Below are 23064 nucleotides of genomic sequence, written 5' to 3'. Positions count from 1 at the left end.
TTCTTTAAGAGGGAGAGAATGGCAGTAACCTCATGAGGTTGTCTCCCCCTCTAGAGGGGGGGAAACAGATTCAAAGAATTTACCTCCCCTATCACATCCGAGATCCAATTTGCTTCAGGAGACTGACTAACTAGCATAGTTCCTATTCAAGCCAAATTGGCTCGTGAGCAGCCCCATAATAAATAGGACAACAGGGGAGAAGGTAACAACCGATGCAGCCACCTGGTTCCCAAGGCAATTTGTTCACAAACCTTCATGTAGTATGAACAAAGTGTAAATGAAAAACATCTACATTTAAGAAAGATGAATTCCCATAAGTGTGTCGGATTCAATGCATAAAACTGGCCACCTTGAAGCAGATCCTACTGATGCCGCAGATGTCGAGAAAGTTTCGGGAACCCAAGAAGCCATGTTTGTGATACAAACAAGAGCCCAAAGAGGGGGGACTGAGCCTCGCGCTAGCGAATTAACCCCATCGCCCGATGTAGGGTGTATTCTTAGGTTCACGGAAGGAAAAAAAAACGTGATTCCATCAACTCAGCAGGGTCCAACTAAGTAGTGCAAGCCTAAGAGTGAGGAGAAACAATCTATGCCGTCTAGGAGAGAGCGCTCTCTTAAGCAGCTCCCTCTCAGGAAGTTGCTGTCAAACCAGAATCCTACAATGGAGCAAGCTTATAGTGATCGTCCTAGACTCTTACCAGTGAACGTCAGGCAGCAAAATGGCCAGCAAGCGAAAACAACGAGCTAACGTCGTTTAGGACAACGAATTGCTAGCTTTTGAGTATAAAAACAGGAACAGTGCTATTGATAAGAAACCGAGATAATCGACTAGTTGAAAATTGGCGATCGGCAGCTGACAAAACGGAGATCTGGAAAATCCAAGATCTACCCAATTGGTCAGGATTGTATCGCTCAAAACTGTGCTCATGATCATGAGAGCCTTGTTTCAGGCCTTAAAACGCCTCGTGTTAGCTTATGAATCCCATTCATGAGTGTGAGCGTCTCGCTTAAGAGTGTGAGCATCACGCACGAGAGCGTCTTGTTTTGAGCATGAGAGACTCGCAAGAGGTTCTTGCTCATGAGTCCAAGCATCTCGTCACAATCGTCTCGCTCGTGACTGAGACGTATATCTCACGATTGCAAGCGTGAGAGAGATCATGAGTGTCTAGCTCACGCTCGTGATCGCAATCATGAGCGTCATGCTTGAGCATGTAACTCACGATTGTGATTGTGAGCACGATTGCGAGTCCAGGTAGTGATCACAAGTGTTTAGCTCTTGATCATGACCACAAGACGCTCGTGAGCGCGAGAGCAATTGGGAACATGTCGCTCGCGATCACGTGAACATACTTAAGAGTTTAAGAAACTGGCGACGCAACCATGGCGCTCGTGATCACTTGATCTTCCGTCATGATCATGGTTACGAGCGTCTTGCTCGCGATAGTGAAACTCACACTCGTGGGCTTGAGCGCGCTCGCAAGTGACTAGCTTGTGATCGCAAGCGTCCTCAAAGATAAACCAACTAGACACAAACGTGGTCACGAGCATCTCACTCGTGACCGGGAGTGTAACTGACAATCATGAGCGTGAACGTCTAGCTCAAGAGCATAAGTGAAATCGTGAGCGTGATTGTGAGCATCAGCTCGTCAGCTTGAGCACAATCGTGGGCATCCCGCTCGTCAGCTTGAGCACGATCGTGAGCGTCCCGCTCGTCACCTTGAGCACGATCGTGAGCGTCCCGCCCGTTACCTTGAGCATGATCGTGAGCGTCCCGCCCGTTACCTTGAGCACGATCGTGAGCGTCTCACTCTTCAGTGTGAGCGTGATCGTGAGCGTCTCGCTCGTCAGTGTGAGCTTGATCGTGAGCGTCTCGCTCGTCAGTGTGAGCGTAATCGTGAGCGTCTCGCTCGTCAGTGTGAGCGTGATCGTGAGCGTCTCGCTCGTCAGTGTGAGCGTGATCGTGAGCGTCTCGCTCGTCAGTGTAAGCGTGATCGTGAGCGTCTCGCTCGTCAGTGTGAGTGAGATCGTGAGTGTGTAACTCATGATCATGAGCGTCCCCAAAGAGTGAAGAAAGACTAGTGTCGCAAACGAGGTCACAACTGTCTCGCTCGATCACGAGCATGTAACTCGTGATCAAGAGCGTGAGCATTAACTCGAGCATCTGGCTCACGATCACCAGCGTCTAGCCTGTGATCATGATCACAAGATGCTCACGCTCTAGACCAGGAGCGTCGTGAGCTCGCGACCGTGAGTGTATAACTCACGATCTTGAGCGAGCGCAAAGGTTGTGTAAAGACTCCCTCGAAAGGGGAATGTCTTACACCTGGAGGCGAACCTCTGAGCAGCACTCGTTTCCCTTCAACATGTTCTCTCTCAAAGGAAGGTTAACCCTGATCGACCAGGGAGACAAGGTGACGAGTCTCGCCCCTGCGATCTGTAATACAGAACAAATTCTAAACTCATCATTGGATTGTCGCGAAAGACAACCTGACCAACTAGGAAGACGAGATGACAAGTCTTACCCCTAAGATCGTTGAGAAGGAAGTCTGTCGATTCGGCGATTGTCGAGCAAGCCGCGGTTGACGATCGTCCTTGATCTCGCAATCCTAAACAGGCGCAAGCTGCATACGCTCTGAAACATTGCCTGTAGGGGGGAAAAGAAAAATTGCAGAACATTGGGAGACGACGAGATCGGCAGATGGCGAGAAGACTTGTAGTCAGCAGGTTGAAGGAAGGACGAACGGGAGTAGACATAGTCGACAGCTAAGACGTCAGCCGCAGCCACAGCCAACGACTTCGCACCCAATGTCATCATCAAGATTAAAAGTTCCTCTTCTCTAGGGTGGGGGAAGAATAAACCCAACCCCAGAGTGGGAAAGGTAACCCCCAAGAAGGCGTCGGCGCAGATGAATCCTCCTGATAACACGCAAATGAACATCTACATCTGAAACTGCCAATTTACCCTGTAATGGAGCGGCGTGTAAAAACACAAGTCATATCGGTAAAAAAAAGAATGAGCATGAAGCAATAGATGTAAATGGCTAATCCTTGAAAGGAGAGAGAGGAGACGTCCACTCTCTACCAGCCAAAAGTAAAAAGTGACGTGGTTGATTGAACCGTGAGTAGATGTAGGTGGCTGGGTACACCATAACCACCCTCTACCTACCCACAGTAAGTGGTTAGGTAGGGTTGTCCCCTCGCACTTAAAATCTAATGGCTGCCTTCCAGCTACGCTAGAAATATACCCACATGAATAGCGGAAGGTTTGTAATTATGGGAACAAACAACATTTATGAAATAGAGAGAGGGGCCAAAAGGATAAAACCCTTTCAAATCTAACATTTGTTCACTGTTGGATACTCTTAAATCATATTTCAGAAATTCATATCATAGATTATCAAACGGTGTGAGAAGGTTAATCCTAATTATACGACACCACTTACTGCGATTAAGTTTGATGGGTGTGGGAGCTGGCGAGTTATCAAATGACACCTCATCAGGGTTTTTTCCTTCTTCTGTGAGAGCCTGAAATTAAAAATAAAATTAATTTGACATTTCAAGAATTGGAATAAAAATGTAAAATACACAATTTCTTCAAGACAACACATAGTCTTCCCCTCTCGGTAACCAAAAGTGATCATGGTTCAAACCAGAAATTGAACTACCTTAGACTATCCCTTGTACCTCCCAAAATGATGACTGTACAGGTGAGGGATAAGGCAGCAAAAGAGGATGTCACATGAATATAGTCACTAGATAATGATGACCCTTATTCCCAAAACTGAAGTCCATACGCGACAATCTCTCTACGAATGGGATGGCTGAGAGTGGTACATGATAGCCAAGTGTTCCAGTTCCCTACTTGGGACATAGTGGAAAGAAAGGAGGGGCGTTTCCCTGAAGACGAGGAATATGGAGAGAGAGAGAGAAAGGATTGCATTAGGTGCCAATATCACAAATCAGACAAGAGGCCCCACCTCCTCTGAAAGAGGACTGGATCCTTTTGCTTGATCATCAAGGAGGTTGGTGTTCAGTCCAGGAAGAACTGTTTCCCTGAGCCAGCGCAACCGGCTTCCGGTCACGACGGTCTCACCTAATTAATCAACTCCAAAGGTAATGACAGTAAAAAAAAAAAAAAAAGAGAGAGAGAGAGAGTAAATCCAGAAGTACGGTGGATATCCACCTGAACAATCGAAGAATGATTGCCAAATAAAAAAAAAAGCAGGAGAGGACGTATTTAGGAATTTATGAAATCTGTCAAATATGCTTTTTAACAATTATTATTATTACTAGCCAAGCTACAACCCTAGTTGGAAAAGCAAGATGCTATAACCCCAAGGGCTCCAATAAGGAAAAATAGCCCAGTGAGGAAAGGGAATAAGGAAACAACTAAATGATGAGAATAAATTAACAATAAATCATTCTAAAAACAATAACGTCAAAACAGATATGTCCTATATAAACTATTAACGTCATAAACAGATATGTCATATATAAACTATAAAAAGATTCACGTCAGCCGGGTCAACATAAATACATTTACTCCAACTTTGAACTTTTGAAGTTCTACTGATTCAGCTACCTGATAAGGAAGATCATTCCACAACTTGGTAACAGCTGGAATAAAACTTCTATAATACTGTGTAGTATTGAGCCTCATGATGGAGATGGACTGACTATTAGAATTAACTGACTGCCTAGTATTACAAACAGGATAGAATTGTCCAGGGAGATCTGAATGTAAAGGATAGTCTGAGTTATGAAAAATCTTATGCAACATGCATAATGAACTAATGGAACGACGGTGCCAAAGATTAATATCTAGATCATGAATAAGAAATTTAATAGACTAAGTTTCTGTCCAACAAATTAAGATGAGAATCAGCGCCTGAACACCAGACAGGAGAACAATACTAAAAAAAAAAGGTAGAATGAAAGAATTAAAACACTTCTTCAGAATAGATTGATCACCAAAAATCTTTTAAGACTTTTTCAATAAGCCAATTTTTTGTGCAATTGAAGACACAGACCTAATGTGTTTCTCAAAAGTAAATTTGCTGTCGAGAATCACACCTAAAATTTTAAAAGTCGTACAAATTTAAAGAAACATTATCAATACTGAGATCCGGATGTTGAGGAGCCACCGTCCTTGACCTACTTACAATCATACTTTGAGTTTTATTAGGATTCAACTTCATACCCCATAATTTGCACCATGCACTAATTTTGGCTAAATCTCTATTAAGGGATTCACCAGCCCCAGATCTACATTCAGGGATGGAATTGATGCAAAGAGAGTAGCATCATCTGCATATGCAACAAGCTAGTTTTCTAGGGCAAACTACATGTCATGTGTATATAGCATGAAAAGTAATGGGCCAAGAACACCACCCTGTGGAACACCGGATATCTCATTCCTATACTCACTATGGTGCCCATCAACAACAACTCTGAGATCTACTACTTACAAAATCAATAATAATGCTAAGAAACGACCCACCCACTCCCAACTGTTTCAGTTTGAAAACAAGGGCCTCATGATTAACACGGTCAAAGGCAACACTAAAATCAAGGCCAATCATACGAACTTCCTGACCACAATCAAGGGATTTCTGTACAGCATTGGATATTGTAAGAAGGGCATCACATGCTACAAGGCCTTTACGAAAACCAAATTGCAAACTAGGGAATAGATGATTACCTTCGGCAAACCTATCAAGAAAGGTGTTATAAAGCTCTAGACAATATGGGAGCTATGGAAATTGGGCGGTAATCAGTGGGACTTGAGTTACCACAAACACATTTACTAGGAGGAGTAACATTACCAATTCTCCAACAAGTGCTAAAAGCTCCTCTTATTGCTAACTTGGGCAAAATAACAGATAACTTTGGAGCTAAGAAATCTGCTGTCTTTATATAAAAAAAAAAGGAAAAATGCCATTTAGGCCTACACTTCCATAAGCATCAAGGTCCATCAACAGAGCTTTAATCTCACAAGATCAAAAAGCTAAACTAGTTAGTTTAGCCTCAGGAAAACAGGAATGAGGAAGTTCAAGTTTTTCATTACTCTGTTTACTGTCAAAAACATCAGCCAACAGGGTTGGCTTTTCCTTTGGACAGTGAGTGACTGAACCATCTAGTTTAAGTAAAGGAGGAACTGTTGCATCTACACCAAAGATTGCAGATTTAAGGGTAGACCACCATTTATGTTCCTGAGTTGTACCAGAAAGGGTTTCTTTTATGGTTAAATTGTACCCCTTTTCAGTTGAGGCATAAACTCTGAGCAAAGCTCGAAGCTGAGTATAGTTGTTCCAGGTCAAATCTGATCTGTTACTCTTCCAAAGATGATAGGACTCCTGCTTCTACAAATAAGCACGTCTACAATCATTGAACCACGGTTTGTCCTTTACTCGGTACCTTAGCACACGAGAAGGGATACACCTCTCAATCATGTTGACTAGATTCTCATTCAAAGGGACAACAGGACCTACACTACTATATAATTGTGACCAATTCAAGCACTAAAGATCATGCAAAATCCCATTCCAGTCTGCTTGGGATTTCATATAAATTTTACAAGAGTATGATATATCAGGGACAGGCTGCTCAGATGTCCCAACTGGAGAACCAACCTTACTAGTTATAACGCCAGGGAGTTAGTGTATACAAGGTCCAAGCAAGACCCAGACCTGTGAGTAGCTTCATTTATGATTTGCTCACAGCCTGATTCAGAGGCAAAGTCTAAAGCTCTTAAGCCATGGCGATCAGTAAGAGAGATAGAACTTAACCACTCCCTATGGTGAGCATTAAAATCACCAACAAAGACAAAAGAAGCCTTTCTATCATCATCTTGTATCTTAGCCATAATGGTAAGAAGACAATCTAAGATAGAATCATCCATGTCTGGATTCCGGTAGATCGAACACAAATAAAAGTTGTTATGCCTGCCAAAAACTTTTATTACCTGAATCTCATGACATCCACATTGATAGCAGGACTTATGAGAAGCAGGGTACTCGGTCCTAATATACATCGCCATTCTCCTGGCCCTACGGATAACATCACGTTTCAACATTATTGGCTTCTTAAAACCAGTTATAAGGTGCTCAGATGAGTGCCTCATATTAGAAACCAAAGTTTCTGAGCACAAAAGAATATCGTACTGTCTGGACGTAACTGAAAGGTCTTGGATATTTGCTTGAAGACCATCAATATTGCAATAGAGAAGACATTGACGAAATCTAGGATGTACTGGTCCCGGATTTTGCTCAATGTCTTGAGACAGCATAAGAATTAATAGAAATAAAAGACATCATACTTAAAAACTAGACTGACAAGAATTATAACAAAAACAATATGTACAGAATTATAAATACAGTGATACCTCGGTAGTCGAACGACTCTATACTCGAACAATTCGGAGTTCGACCAAAATTTTCGAGAAATTTTTGCTGCGGTGCTCGACCAAAAATTCGGTACTCGACCAGCCGAACACGTGACGACCGCATGGGCTTTGTGATGATCGCGCCATCTCGGCCACTCTCGCTTGTTCGGGAAGCATCAGTTCTCTCGAGAGCGTCACTCAGACAACGCGCGATCAGCATTCGTTGTGATTTAGTGATTTTCAGTGCTTTTAATTGCTTTTTTAGCTTTCATAATGAGTCCCAAGAAAGTAATGAGTGTTAAGGGGAAGGAGAAGAGGAAAACAGTGCGAACAACGATCGAGTTGAAGAAGGAAATTATAGCGAAATATGAGAATGGTGTACGAGTGTCCGATTTAGCGGTAGAATACGGAATGGCGAAGTCGACCATTTCTACGTTTTTAAAGCATAAAGAAATGATTAAGAAGGCGAATGTTGCAACGGGAGTTACGGCGGTAACTAAGCAAAGGCCACAAGTGATTGAGGAGATGGAAAAGTTGCTTTTAATATTTATTAAAGAAAAACAGTTGGCCGGGGAAAGTGTTAGTGAAGCGTTCATTTGTGAAAAAGCGTTGCATATCTATGAAGAATTAGTGAAGAAAAGTCCGAGTACCAGTGAAAGTGATTCATTTACATTTAAAGCGAGCAGGGGTTGGTTTGAAAAGTTTCGTAATAGAACAGGTATTCATCGTGTTACTAGGCATGGGGAGGCAGCTAGTTCGGATCAAATTGCAGCCGATAAATACGTGGGGGAATTCGATCGGTACATAAATGAACAAAATTTGATCGCACAACAAGTCTTTAATTGTGATGAGACTGGGTTATTTTGGAAGAAAATGCCAGCCAATACGTACATTACCAAGGACGAGACGAAGATGCCAGGTCACAAGCCAATGAAAGATAGGCTAACATTGTTGCTGTGTGCAAATGCAAGTGGCGATTGCAAGATCAAACCCTTGTTAGTGTACCACTCGGACAACCCCCGGGTGTTCAAACGAAATAATATTTGTAAAAGTGCACTACCAGTTATGTGGCGCTCGAACACTAAATCTTGGGTCACAAGACAATTCTTTACTGAGTGGATAAACGAAGTGTTTGCCCCCCAGGTTAAGGCTTACCTCATTGAAAAGAGCTTGCCAATGAAATGTCTTCTGGTTATGGACAATGCTCCTGCACATCCTCCAGGTCTCGAGGATGACTTGAAAGAAGAATACAGCTTTATCAAAATCAAATTCTTGCCCCCCAATACTACTCCCATACTCCAGCCCATGGACCAACAGGTCATTTCAAACTTCAAAAAACTCTATACCAAGGCCCTTTTCAGAAAGTGTTTTGAAGTGACCAGTGACACGAAGTTGACCCTAAAGGAATTCTGGAAGGAACACTTCAGCATCCTCAACTCTGTTAACATGATTGACCAAGCTTGGCGAGGTGTGACCTATAGGACATTGAACTCTGCCTGGCGTAAGCTGTGGCCATCATGTGTCACAGAGAGGGAGTTTGAAGGTTTCCAACCAGAGGCGGGTCCAAGCACTGCTACCCCTGTAATTTCTGATGACACTGATGTCGTTGAGGAAATTGTTGTCATGGGCAGGAGTTTGGGGCTTGAGGTCGACAAGGATGATATTGATGAGCTTGTAGAAAGCCATTCTACCGAGTTGACTGTGGAGGAATTGTTGCACCTGCAACAACAACAGCAGCAGGATCTGATTGTGGAGCAGGAATCTTCAGAAGAGGATGAGGTAAGGGAGGATGTTCCAAGTTCTCTCATCAATGAAATTTGTTCCAAGTGGGCAGATGTGCAGGCTTTTGCTGAAAAATACCACCCAGAAATTGCAGTAGCAAACCGGGCAGTGCATATGTTTAATGATAGTGTCATGTATCATTTTCGAAGAATACTGCAGAGGAGGAAGAAACAATTAACAATAGACCAGTTTTTCACAAAAGAAAAGAAAGCTGCTACATCAAAGCCTGTTTCTCCTCCAAAGAAGAGACAAAGAAGAGAAGAAACCCCTGAAATAGATCTGCCCACCCTTTCATTGGAGAGAGAAACAACTCCTGAAGGAGAACTACCCCGCCACATCATGGAAGGGGACTCTCCTTCCAAGCAGTAACCTCCCCCTTCCATCCTCTCCACATCCATCCCTGTATGCCATCGAACCGCTGCTCAAAGGTATGTTCACTACAGTACAGAAAATGGTTTAAAATTGTTTTATTTTAGTACAGTAAATGGTTTAAAATTGTTTTATAGGATTTTCTGACCAATTTCATACACATTTAGATAATTATTGTTGTTTAGGTACACGTTTTATTAATATTTTGGGCCTGTTCGAGTGCTTGGGAACGGAATAGAATATATACCATTATTTCTTATGGGGAAAAAAAATTCGGTACTCGAACAAATCGGAGGTCGAACACGGATCTCGAACGGATTATGGTCGAGTACCGAGGTATCACAAGTGATTGATGAAACGCATAGACTATAGTAAAAAGTTGGAAAAACTGGTCAACATGGAGGAGCCAATACACCATGCAAGGCTAAATACCCTCCAGGATAGCCACTTCAACTGAAGGTAGGACAGTAAGGATGGTTTAAATACCCTCCAGGATAGCCACTTCAACTGACGGTAGGACAGTAAGGATGGTTTTGAGAAGAAAAAGAATCAGAAAAGGAAAAGACAACCTCTTGATAAACCACCAGGCATCCATGGCTCTTCTACTATGCCTGCCCAACACACCATTTCAAAAAAAAAAAACAAAAAATAATAAGATATAATAGTGTGCCCGAGTGTACCCTCAAGCAAGAGAACTCTAACCCAAGACAGTGGAAGACCATGGTAAAGAGGCTATGGTATTACCCAAGACTAGAGAACAATGGTTTAATTTTCGAGTCCTTCTCCTAGAAGAGCTACTTACTATAGCTAAAGTCTCTCTTCTACCCTTACTAAGAGGAAAGGACACTGAACAAATTGCAGTAGAGTTATTAACCCTTAAGTGAAGAAGTGTTTAGTATCTCATTGTTGTCAGGTGTATGAGGAAAGACGAGAATATGTAAAGAATAGGCCAGACTATTCTGTGTAAGTGTAGGCAAAGAAAAAATAAGCCGTAACCAGAGAGAGGAATCCAATGTATTACTGTCTGGCCAGCCAAAGGATCCAATACCTCTCTAGTGGTAGTATCTCAACGGGCAGCTGGAATTTATATACGGTATATTAAATTATTTCATACTAGGTTAGTTTCATGTCCACTTTTAGTTCATGGGGTGCAGACTTGCCAAACCTATATTTGATACGCCCTAATCTGTTCACACAACCACTGTCTCATCTTTTATTTCTTCTACCAAAATCTGTTCAGATAATCTTGGCCAGTGGACCAAGCTCTCCAAATGGGGTGAATTCAATCACTATCATTTCTGAAATTCATGACGACGCCAGAAAGTCATCATCAAATTTAAAAGAGGAAATTTTGCTAGTTTGACAGCTCCTTGAAGATGTTAAAAAGCTTTGAACGTGGAAATAATAACACCCACAAATACTGATTATGGTGACTGGTCATTTTGCAGTCTTGTATGCTTTTCAAGTGTTACCTGGTATTGCGAGTTGTAAATGTATATTTTCTATAAAGAGTAACCCGGATGTATATCTTATACCACTAAAATTTCACTTAGAATAAAATTTCCTCAATTGAAAAATTATATGGAGTGTTTTACCATGACTAAAATTAGAGTAGGTGCTCAAAATTTTGCTTGGTATTGCTCTATGAAGTAGAGAAATATTGCCTTATTTCATTACCAGTAACAAACACTTCAGCTCCACAAGAGATTAGCTCATTTTCTGTAATCAAGGCATGTAGCCCGAAAAGGCCTCTTATTTTTGGGGCAACAGTACAGTGTTTTTTCTCATCTCCATTATTTATACACAAGTACCCAATAAAGAACTAGGTAAATTGAAAATAATTCTCAATTTCATAGCATTACAGCTATTTTCTTTTGTGATGAAATCAACACATTGGATTAGCATATCGGAATACTTGTACAATGATGTATATAACACAAACTTTTAATGCATATTTCGCACTGCTACCGTCATTTTAGTTATGTAAAGTCACTTAGGACAATGGTAATTGATATCTTAGGGGTACTGTATATAATTTTAATAAATAGCGTCCATGTCGTTAAATTTGGCGGTACTGAGGCCTTTACATATTTATTCGAGTAGGCTGTACAATTCAGAAAATGTTACTTACATAAAGAGCAAATAAGAGTGTAAGAGCTGGTCCAATTAAATTCGGACATGATACAGGAACAAATGTACAGTACAGCTAAAGAATATATCTAAGTGACTAACAATTTACTGTAGTGATCATCCATAAATGTCAATGTAAAGGTGTATTTCCAAAAAAACTGGGCAATATTTTAGGTATAGTAAAAAGACTACCTCAAAGTGATAAAAATGAAAATACTGTACCTACTTGAACTTGAGTAAAATAATAACTACAACTCTCAGTTGTTACTATTTCCGTGGTATTAGGAAGTTTTGATTAAACCGAGGCTTATACTAAAAGGACAAACAGAAAAAACCTAAGGTCAGCAACCTATCCTAACAATAACCAGCAAGTCCTATAATGGGGTGACAATAAGGAAGGTGGCAAAGTATTAGGAAGAGATGAATAAATAAAATATGAGTGAAAATAATCAATAAGAGAAACTGCTTCTATGATCACAAAAATTTAAAGGCCAAAAATCTATGCAAATTGAAGTTAACATTTCAAAGTTGACAGCAATTCCACCATTTGTATATACAGCAGAATAAATGGCATAGTAATAACACATACACAACGAATAGTCTGGACTATTCTTTACTTATTCTCCTCTGTCCTCATTTACATGACAACACTGAGACTACCAAATCAGTTCTTCTTCACCCTAATAATTACTGAAAGGTATTTGTTCAGTGCCCACTTTCCTCTCGTTAAGGGTAGAAGAGACTTTAGCTTTGGTCAGCAGCTCTTCTAGGAGAAGGACACTCCCAAATCAAACCACTGTTCTCTAGTCTGGGTAATGCCATAGCCACTGTGCCATGGTCTTCCACTGTCTTGGGTTAGAGTTCTCTTGCTTGAGGGTACACTCAGGCACACTGTTCTGTCTTGTTTCTCTTCCCTTTGTTTTGCTAGTTTTTTTATAGTTTATATAGGAAATATTGATTTTAATGTTCTTGAAAATTTTAATTTTCCTCATTTCCTTTCCTCACTGGGTTATTTTTCCTGTTGGAGCCCCTGGGCTTATAGCATCTTGCTTTTCCAACTAGGGTTGTAGCTTAGCAAGTAATAATAACAATACTGTACCATCACTTGTCATCACACACAGCCATATCTGTATTTGGATCAGAATGGCAAAACCAGAGAGCGATTCCACATTAATTTGTTTGTAAACAGATGCTAGAGTTAAGAAAATGAGTATATCAAAGATATATCAATAAAGTTCATATTCTTACACAATACAGAAAGCAGATACTTCTGGAAAAGAAATTGAGAACAATCTGAATGGATACAAAAAAAACATACTGCACGTAATAACATCTAATGGAAATTAAAGTAATTGCAGATGTATAATATTAATTACAGATTTTAGCTAAGTTCCAGAGATTCAAACAGTTCCACATGAAGAGGCTCCAAATCAGACTATGCTTTTTTGCAACATTATGTGGATTGTGTGCACTTGCATAACGAGTTGTAGGAATGGGAATAATGCCAGTTAAGCTTAGCCAATCAACTATGATTTTTACAGGAATTTAGCTCAACTTAAATCCCAGAAAACCAGCTTCAGTTGTCAGCGATAACATGCTGTGACCCAAGTTGTAGAATGATCTTTCAAATCAGGTAGTTGAATAGGTGGAACTTCAAAAGTTCAAACTTGAAGCAAGTTTTCTTATGTTTAACATGCTGATATACATCTCTTTACATTTCATATACAAAAGATCTGTTTTAATATTATTGCTGTTCCTAAAATACCCTGTATTCTATTCTAATTGCTCATTAATTCCCTTGTTTATTCATTTCCTTTCCTCACTGGGCTATCTTTTCTGCTGTTGGAGCCCTCAGGCTTATGGTATCATACTTTACCAGCTTGGGTCGTAGTTTAGCTAGTAATAATAATGTAATTTTGTTAATTTTCTATTTTTGGTAGTTATAATAATGTAATTTTGTTAATTTTCTATTTTTGGTAAATTTAAGTTACATTTAATGAAAGCATCACAGGTTGCTGTAACATTTTTTAGTGCCTAATGCAGAGATAAAACATAACAGGAAGGAATATCATCCTATGCAACTTCTCATTCTAATTATGGTGAGGTAATAGGTCTTGCCTTACTATGCAGGGTCTTCAACTGCTCATTCAGCTATAAAGAAAATTCATTTAGCTTTCAAATAGAATTTCCAGTTTCTTTTAAACCTTTATTCCATTGGTAAGGTTTTCAACAAAACACAAAGTTGACACATGACATCATTCCTTAATGTAAAAATGTTTTCAGTCAACCACTGACAGGGACTCTGCCTGTACCAATATCCCCCAGGGGTTTAAAGAGGGTTTTCGGAGTAATATGACATTCTCAGGATGGGGAAAGGGGGAGGGAGTTACAGCTCTGGCCCCTCAGAGAAAGGCAGTTCCAGCATACCAGTTAAAGTTTTTATACATAGGTGCCTTTGCAATTGCGCTCGTAATAAAATCAAATTGATAGGTACTGGCCTCGGATAACCATACACAACCTGTTTTTGTTAGCAGTATTCTTGCTTAACCAGGGAAGCTAAAACTGTTACCACCATCAATACATAATATGACAACTTTAACCTTACGAAATGTAAGGTACGTAAGCTTGTAAGTTACCATAGTCATCTATATACGAGAAACTGGGGTAAGAACGGATATTTGCAGACAGGCTACAACAGTTGTCTAGCCTACGGTACCCATTTTCACAGTGAGTGGGACTACAGGTGACATTTTTCCTCCTGTAGATTGATTGGGTAGAGAAATGTCACATGAGAACAGATGGCAATAGGCTTAAAAATTGAAGGATCAACCTATTTGCAAATCTACCGGTTTCATCATAGTTATGGTAGGGACATTACCTAATGAAAATATTCGGAGCCTTTGAATATCAGCGGCCAGCTCCTCCCGCGTGTATTAAAAATATTTATCAACTAAGCTAAACTTTCCCCCTTAACCTAACCTACAAGCCATGCCCTTGCCTACTTACCTAAAGGAGGGCATCGCCCACCTGTGACTCCTCTTACACTGCCGTATTCTAAGTTGTTAGCCAAAATCAAACATACAAGTGGCCGCTATCATACATACACCGCAAAAATATTCCTTAAAAAATGACAATCAATTTAGTAGGGTTATGGCTAATAAAATTAGGGGGTGTATGTATGATAGCTGCCCCCTGTGTGTATGACGACGGCTGACCAAGAATAAAGCAGTGTAAGGGGGGAGGGGTCACAGGAGGCGTTAGGTAAGTAGGTAAGACTTGTAGGTTAGGCTAAGGGGAGGGGGGTTAGATGGTGTCCATTTTTAATGCACGCTGGAGGAACTCGCCACTGATATACAAAGACTCAAAAATTTGTGAAATATACCATGATATAACAGCCGACAATGGTGGGCTGTCCAGTTAGGAACAGAAGGTTTAAGGTAGGGTAAATATATTGGCCAATACATCAATGATGTTGAAACAAACCTTTCCTTCTCTATACATTATTTTCTGGGACACATTAAATCCAAGAAAATATAATTTTACCGATCTACCTATTACGCCGAACAAGTGTCTCCCTCCAAACACAGAAGAATGTTCTTCTTTATAATTAAAAGGCAATTTCATGGCAAATAAACTGTTCAGTAAATACATCAACATTGGATTTGTTTACAATGTTCTTCTAGATGTTTTTCTGTCGTCAACAACACGGCCATCAAATCTAACACTTAACATACCGGTAGGCTATTTAACATACACCACGTCAACTAGATTTATCCTCGTCTAGGTTGATGGGATAGAATAAATTTCCATAAAATTAATCCCACTGCAAAATATAACTAAAATAAAAAAAAATAAAACACAGCTTTCTCGGTAACAAGCATTCCTCATCGGTCCACATAGAGCGATCGTTCCCAAACACTTGATTTCTCCCTCTAAACAAATTCACCAATTCTAATTTAAAACCTCACGAGTTAATTTACCTTTCTCAACCTTTCGGCAAGCACTGCCTTCACGCCATTTTTATCTAGTCCGCGCTTTTCCAATTCGGTTCTTAAATCCACAACGCGCAATTCTTCCACCTTTTTCCCTTTAACTTCCGACGCCATTTTCACAGATGACGAGAGACGGGCGACTTGCTCCTCCTCTGAAGCTCAATCACTCACTGTTGCCAGATCCACTTAGCAGCGGCCTTAAGTACTATTGGTTGGGCTACTGGCTATGTGTTATTATTATTATTATTATTATTATTATTATTATTATTATTATTATTATTATTATTATTATTACTTGTCAAGCTACAACCCTATTTGGGGAAAAGCATCAGGCCCCATCAGGGAAAATATCCCAGTGAGGAAAGAAAACAAGGAAAGATAAAATATTTTCAGAATAGCAATACTGAAATAAATATTTCCTATATAAACATTATTATTATTATTATTATTATTATTATTATTATTATTATTATTATTATTATTATTATTATTACTTGTCAAGCTACAACCCTATTTGGGGAAAAGCATCAGGCCCCATCAGGGAAAATATCCCAGTGAGGAAAGAAAACAAGGAAAGATAAAATATTTTCAGAATAGCAATACTGAAATAAATATTTCCTATATAAACATTATTATTATTATTATTATTATTATTATTATTATTATTATTATTATTATTATCACTTGTCAAGCTACAACCCTATTTGGTGAAAAGCATCAGGCCCCATCAGGGAAAATATCCCAGTGAGGAAAGAAAACAAGGAAAGATAAAATATTTTCAGAATAGCAACAACACTGAAATAAATATTTCCTATATAAACATTATTATTATTATTATTATTATTATTATTATTATTATTATTATTATTATTATTATTATTATTACTTGTCAAGCTACAACCCTATTTGGGGAAAAGCATCAGGCCCCATCAGGGAAAATATCCCAGTGAGGAAAGAAAACAAGGAAAGATAAAATATTTTCAGAATAGCAATACTAAAATAAATATTTCCTATATAAACATTATTATTATTATTATTATTATTATTATTATTATTATTATTATTATTATTATTATTATTACTTATCAAACTACAATCCTATTTGGGGAAAAGCATCAGGCCCCATCAGGGAAAATATCCCAGTGAGGAAAGAAAATAAGGAAAGATAAAATATTTTCAGAATAGCAACAACACTGAAATAAATATTTCCTATATAAACATTATTATTATTATTATTATTATTATTATTATTATTATTATTATTATTATTATTATTATTATTATTATTATTACTTGTCAAACTACAACCCTATTTGGGGAAAATCATCAGGCCCCATCAGAAAAAATATCCCAGTGAGGAAAGAAAACAAGGAAAGAGGAAATATTTTCAGAATAGCAACAACACTGAAATAAATATTTCCTATATAAACTATAAAAAGTTTAACAAAACGAGAGGAAGAGAAATTGGATAAAATAGTGTGCCCGAGTGTATCCTCAAGCAAGAGAACTCTAACCCAAGACAGTGGAAGATCATGGTACAGGGGCTATGGCACTACCCAAGACTAAAGAACAGTGGTTATTATTATTATTATTATTATTATTATTATTATTATTATTATTATTAATTATAATAATAATAAAAATAATTCTAAAAACTATTTTTATCAATTTTAATAATTAGAATTATTATCACAGATATTTTCATTAAACTGGTTATTGTTATGGATAACTTTCTTGCAAATACATTGCATTGAGAATAAATATAAGGTTTGTAAGTTTATGCCTGGAACATTATTTAATTTCAAAGAGAATTGTGAATATATATTCCCTACATAAGGGTATGTCAGCTTATCTCGAACCAAACTTCGAACAAACAAATATTATTTTGTAAGTAATAAAAGTGACAATATCATTTCTATCAGTATTACTACCCAAGGGTCACCAAGTGCGAAGAGTAATATATTAGGCCTACTGAATAACTTATAAAAGATAAATAAAAAACAATTAATCTCAGCCACCCGTTGATATACTACCACTAGAGAGTTATGGGGTCTTTTGACTTGCCAGACAGTACTACGAATCCCTCTCTCTGGTTACGGTTAATTTTCCCTTTGCCTACACATACATAGCGAATAGTCTGGCATATTCTTAACTTATTCACCTCAGTCCTCCTATACCTGACAACACAGAAATTACCAAACAATTCTTCTTCACCCAAAGGGTTAACTACTGCACTGTAATTGACCAGTGGCCACTTTTCTCTTGGTAAGGTAGAAGAGACTCTTTAGCTATGGTAAGCAGCTCTTCTAGGAGAAGGACACTCCAAAATCAAACCATTGTTCTCTTGACTTGGGTAGTGCCATAGCCTCTGTACCATGGTCTTCCACTGACTTGGGTTAGAGTTCTCTTGCTTGAGGGTACACTCGTGCACACTGTTCTGTCTTGTTTCTTTTCCTCTTGTTTTGTTAAAAAAAATTTGAAGTTTATATAGGAAATATTTATTTTAATGTTACTCTTCTTAAAATTCTATTTTTCTTTATTTCCTTTCCTCACTGAGCTATTTTCCCTGTTGGAGCCCCTGGGCTTATAGCATCTTGCTTTTCCAACTAGGGTTGTAGCTTAGCAAATAATAATAATAATAATAATAATAATAATAATAATAATAATAATAATAATAATAATAATAATAAAACGTTAAATAGATCATCCATGTATAAACTATGAAATGACACTTATGTCAACGCGTTGAAAAACAACAACAAAAAATTGCAACAAATTTGAACTCATGAAGTCCTGCCTATTCATCCACCAGATTAGGAAGATCATTCCACAATATGGTCACACCTGCAAGTACAGTGGTAACGTGTATGCCTAGCATTCGCATGGCAGCAGATCGATCCCCGCCCAGGACCGTGAGTTTAAACTGTTTACTGGGGAGGCCACTGCTGTGGTGGGGCATCACAGTAGGGGGTTGGGCTTGTCCGGCTGACGTTCTGGTGAGTATCTATGAAATATTTATACAACATTCACAAAGAATTAGACGTTCGACAGTCCCAGAGATCAATATGCAGATCAGAAATGAGGAGTTTAAAAGACAGCAAGCTTTTGTCAAATAAATTAAGATGAGGGTAGGCAGCCGAAGACCAGACAGAAGAACTATGTATAAAATATGACGGAATGTGATCATTAAAACATTTCCTCAGAATAAATTGATCACCTGAAATCTTAAAAGATTTTCTCTAGATGCCAGTTTATTGTGCAATTGAAATATAACTAGACTGTGCGCCTAGACATTATAATAAACTGCCAACTGAAATGAAGGACCTAAAAGGAGCAATTGAATTTAAGAAGAAACTAAAGACATTACTTTTCACAAGATCATATGATTTGGAAGATGCTACAATCAAAGAATTGTATAAGTTATAGTGAAAATGTTTCGTTAGATGATTGATATGCACCAGCCCGAGAAGTAGTTCACTCGACTTCAGTGGAGGGTTGGATTTAAACCCAAAACAAGTAAACAAGTAAGTAATCAAGAATCACACCTACAATTTCAAATTTGTATGATGTTAAAGAAACATTATCAATAAAAAGATCTTGATCTACTTGAAATCACACTTTGAGTTTTCATTGGCTTCAACTTCATGCCCCATAATTTGCACCATGCACTAATTATGGCTACGAGTATATCTCTTTTGGGGGAATTCAGCAACTATAGGTCTACATTCAGGCGATGGAATTGATGCAAAGAGAGTAGCATCCTCTGCTTATGCAACAAGCTTGTTTTCAAGGCCAACTCACATATCGTATGTTCACGATATAAAAAGTACTGAGCCGAGAACATTGCCCTATGGAGCACCAGATATTACATTATTCTTTGCAATCTATTGCTTGAAAATTCAACAATGATGCTAAGAGAGGATCTACTTACTCCCATCTGTTTATGTTTGAAAAAAAAAGGCTATATGATTAACGCTATCAAAAAGGTAGCACCAGAATCAAGGCCAGTCATACGATCTTCCTGTCCACAAGAGCGGTCTAGACTCTAGCTAGGAGACTTGACCATTACAAAAGCTTACAATTGATAAAGTGACTGATTATTTTCTTCCACTTTATGTATAATTTCAGAAAATTATTTTAAGGCATTAATTTTGCATGATTAAATTGTTTATCCTCATAAATGAATCTGTTGCCTATGTATTAACCAAATTAAAAATTGTATCTTCCACTGTAGACTTTACTGAATATTTTTGCAACGTACCTTCAATCCCAGCTCCACTCCCGTTTTTAGCCCTTTACTTCACCTTCATTCCTACTTCTTTTCTTTCTTCACGCAGACAGCCTCTCTTAACTTTTAATTTAGAATGCAACCTTTGTGTTTTTTCTCCATTAACATCTAGGGACAAACGGCCTTCCAAGCCCCATCACCTGTTTATATGATTCAAATTCATAAATCCAAAAAAAATGTAGGCCTACTGTAAATGACAAATTCAGTGCGCGCCAAAACTTTATCGTGCAGAGTAGGAACGGATAATTAAGTTGTCCTCAAATCAAAGTACACATTATGCAAGAAGTTTTACTTCTGTTGAGATAAAATTGAGGAGTTATCTTCCTCACTTAATAGTTCAATTACTGGAACTCCAGAAGTTAAACTTGGTGCAAATACACCCTAACATACACATTGTTTCAAAGTTAATATTTACCTATTTATTTAACATATATGCACCCTCTCATACATTACTTTTCTTCTAGATTTTTATATACTTTTCTGCATTGGAATAATAATGATATTTTGGTAGTAGACCCTATTTTATGTGGGTTTCATTAAAGATGATTGCTGCCTCAGTAGCATTAATCTTGTAGTTTAAGTTTTCTATTACTTGTATTTTTCGTCTTTCATCAGTAATGCGTTCTGCCAGTAACTGAGTTGTTTATCATCGGTAGGGGAGAGCAGAATCTATGATTTTACTAAAATTAAACTTGTCGAGATCGATCCAATAAAGTATGGCTGCTACGCATTACGAGAGTGTTCCTTATGTCTCCTCTTAATGTCAGGCAAAGTCTGGCTAAGAGGTGTTGTTGTTGTTGGGGTATTAAAGCCAACACTTGTTGTTGGCACGGGCCTTTCCCTTGGTTGGCCCTAAGAGGTGGTGAGCAGGCTCCTGATATATGGCTTGGTAGGATCGTCATAGCAGCTGCTAGTTGCTGATGGGTTCTCTTGGCAAAGTTTGTATTTGATCTGAGAAGGAGTTGCTCTCCCATTGGCTGAGGTGCTTGCTGCGAGAGGCCCCATTGCAGTCAGGCTACCCCGTTTGTTCGTTCGTTCAGATTGCTCCAGAATCCGCTACTCCATTCACAATTGTCTAAGTTAGGTGAAGTCAGGGTTTAAGTAGGCATAGTCAAGGGTCACAGTGCTGAGCACTGATTGGCCAACCCGCTGACTCGAAGTCAGGCAAGCTATTCGGCAGTTCAGAATCTGGGTCCAGGGAGTCCAGAGCTGCTTGCTAATTGGCAGGAGTGGGAAAAGGAGCATCTCCTGGGTCGTGTTCAGGTTAGATCTCTTTTGTTGGATGAAAAGGGCCTCCAGGATCCTAGGGCGCCTGCCATACAGGGCATTGCTAGCTTAGAATCCTTGAACAAATAATTAGTCACTTAGAAGAAATGGGAGTTTTGCCAGACAACCAGTCTGCTTACAGAAAATTAGACTCTGCGGAGACGGCTATCTGGTCTGTTGTAATAATATGATGGATGAAAGCAAATGGGGTATTGTAATATTACTTGATCTTAGTGCTGCTTTTGATACATTTGTCTATGAACTGCTACTAAATGATCTACAGTCCATCAGTATTAAAGATAAAGCTTTTGAATACCTGGAAGACTACTTGATTGACAGAAATTATTATGTGCAATTTGGAAACTCTTATTCATCATATGAACCTTTAAACAGAGTGGTACCTCAGGGGAGTGTATTGGTCCCAATCTTATTCTGTAACTATACTATCGGTCAATCAAAAAGTATTACATAGGTATGAAGTTCAAACTACAGTATTTGCAAACGGTACACACTACTCCATAAATGATATTAACGTTACGCTGAAACTCTAAACCAAATTCTTACCAGTGTTAAGGAATGGATGGCAGCTAAAACCATATGAAAATAAAACTGAGTTTATGATGGTTAGAAAGAAAAACAGCCTAGGAAACTTGAGCGATATTCAAATAAACACAAATATCTCTTGACGTCCGTAAATTGGCCTCTGCATGCTTCAATAAATCCGTTGGATATTATCTTAGAAAACATTTCCTTTATTAAGAAGTACCTACATGAACATTTTGTAAAGACACTTTTCATAAACTGGTATTACCAGGATTGACTACAGTAACTACATATCTATCAGAATCTACCCAAATGGTAACTTTGGAAATTGCAAAACATAATAAACAGCGAAGCAAGACTAATAAAGGGTGTCTCACCTCGCGAAATGATCACTCCTATACTAATTGAATTACACTGGCTGCCTCTGAAAGCAAGAATTAGGTTTAAGATATCAACACTAACCCATCAAGTTATCAGAACCGTACATCCAAAATATCTTAGAGAATCGCTACATAGCTTGCAGCCAACGAATTGTGTTGACACAAGAATAGTAATACAGACGGTTTCAAATTACTGGAACCAAGACATATGTCTACTGAAGATTCTAGAGGTTTCAAATATACGGCCCAAGACTATACAATAAGCTCCCACTAGACATCCAAAAGACTGAAGATGTTTAGGCTTTCAAACAGAAACTGACTTTCTTGTTTTCTAAGTGGTTCGATAATGTGGATTTGACAATAAACACAAACTGAGCCTCTCTGAGTGGGGATACCTATACGTATTGAGGGGTTTTGTGTATCACCGTGATCAGCAAAGATGTACTAGTCAGGGCCACCCGTAGAAGGTTGCTTTGCAGTGAGCAGTCAGATTAAAGTCACCACCATCACCAATCTGCAGTGGCCAGCATGGTGAGGAAAATTACGAAGGACATGTCTGATGCCTTTGTCCTGCAATAGGATATAGACGGCTGTTTTTGTTGTTGATGCTGCATTGTACCAGAAAAACATCGCTTAAAATAGGTAAGTAAAAGAACATCTGTATTTCGCCATTGAAGTGACGGTTATCACACGTTCGCAACTGGCTTATTTTTTTTTTTTTTTTTTATGTTTAACACCTGTAACCAATCTCTTTGTGTTGTGCGCCCTAGTGCATGATAGATCGAATGTGAATCTGTGTAGTCTAAAAACCTCTTGTAATTGGCCATTCTGATACGAACGGTATAACACCTGAAAGTTTTTTTTATTTTTTTTCGTTTGTAGACTGGTCATTCTGGCCAGAAGCAGACTCTTTATAAGTTTTCATCCGTT

At 38.7% G+C, this 23064-nt stretch overlaps 1 protein-coding gene across 4 annotated transcripts in view; it reads right to left on the bottom strand.

Annotated features, from left to right (window-relative positions):
* Positions 1-15843, bottom strand: part of Saf-B (Scaffold attachment factor B) — a 98068-nt gene extending 82225 nt beyond the window's left edge. For 3 of the 4 annotated variants that reach the window (XM_068359242.1, XM_068359245.1, XM_068359244.1), the window contains exons 1-2: positions 15646-15842; positions 3444-3525 (exon numbers count right to left, since the gene is read on the bottom strand). In XM_068359242.1, coding sequence (XP_068215343.1) covers positions 3444-3525; positions 15646-15771 — 208 coding nt within the window. In that variant the 5' untranslated portion in view covers positions 15772-15842. Of the gene's footprint in view, positions 1-3443; positions 3526-15645 lie in introns of all 4 variants that reach the window. The other variant, XM_068359243.1, reaches the window with a different exon arrangement.
* Positions 15844-23064: the final 7221 nt, after the last annotated feature.

This window comes from Palaemon carinicauda, chromosome 35 (genome assembly GCF_036898095.1).
Source record: "Palaemon carinicauda isolate YSFRI2023 chromosome 35, ASM3689809v2, whole genome shotgun sequence".
NCBI classification, from domain to species: Eukaryota; Metazoa; Arthropoda; class Malacostraca; order Decapoda; family Palaemonidae; genus Palaemon; species Palaemon carinicauda.
The sequence above is the reverse complement of the archived record's forward strand: the minus strand, read 5'-3'. Positions and strand labels throughout refer to the sequence as shown.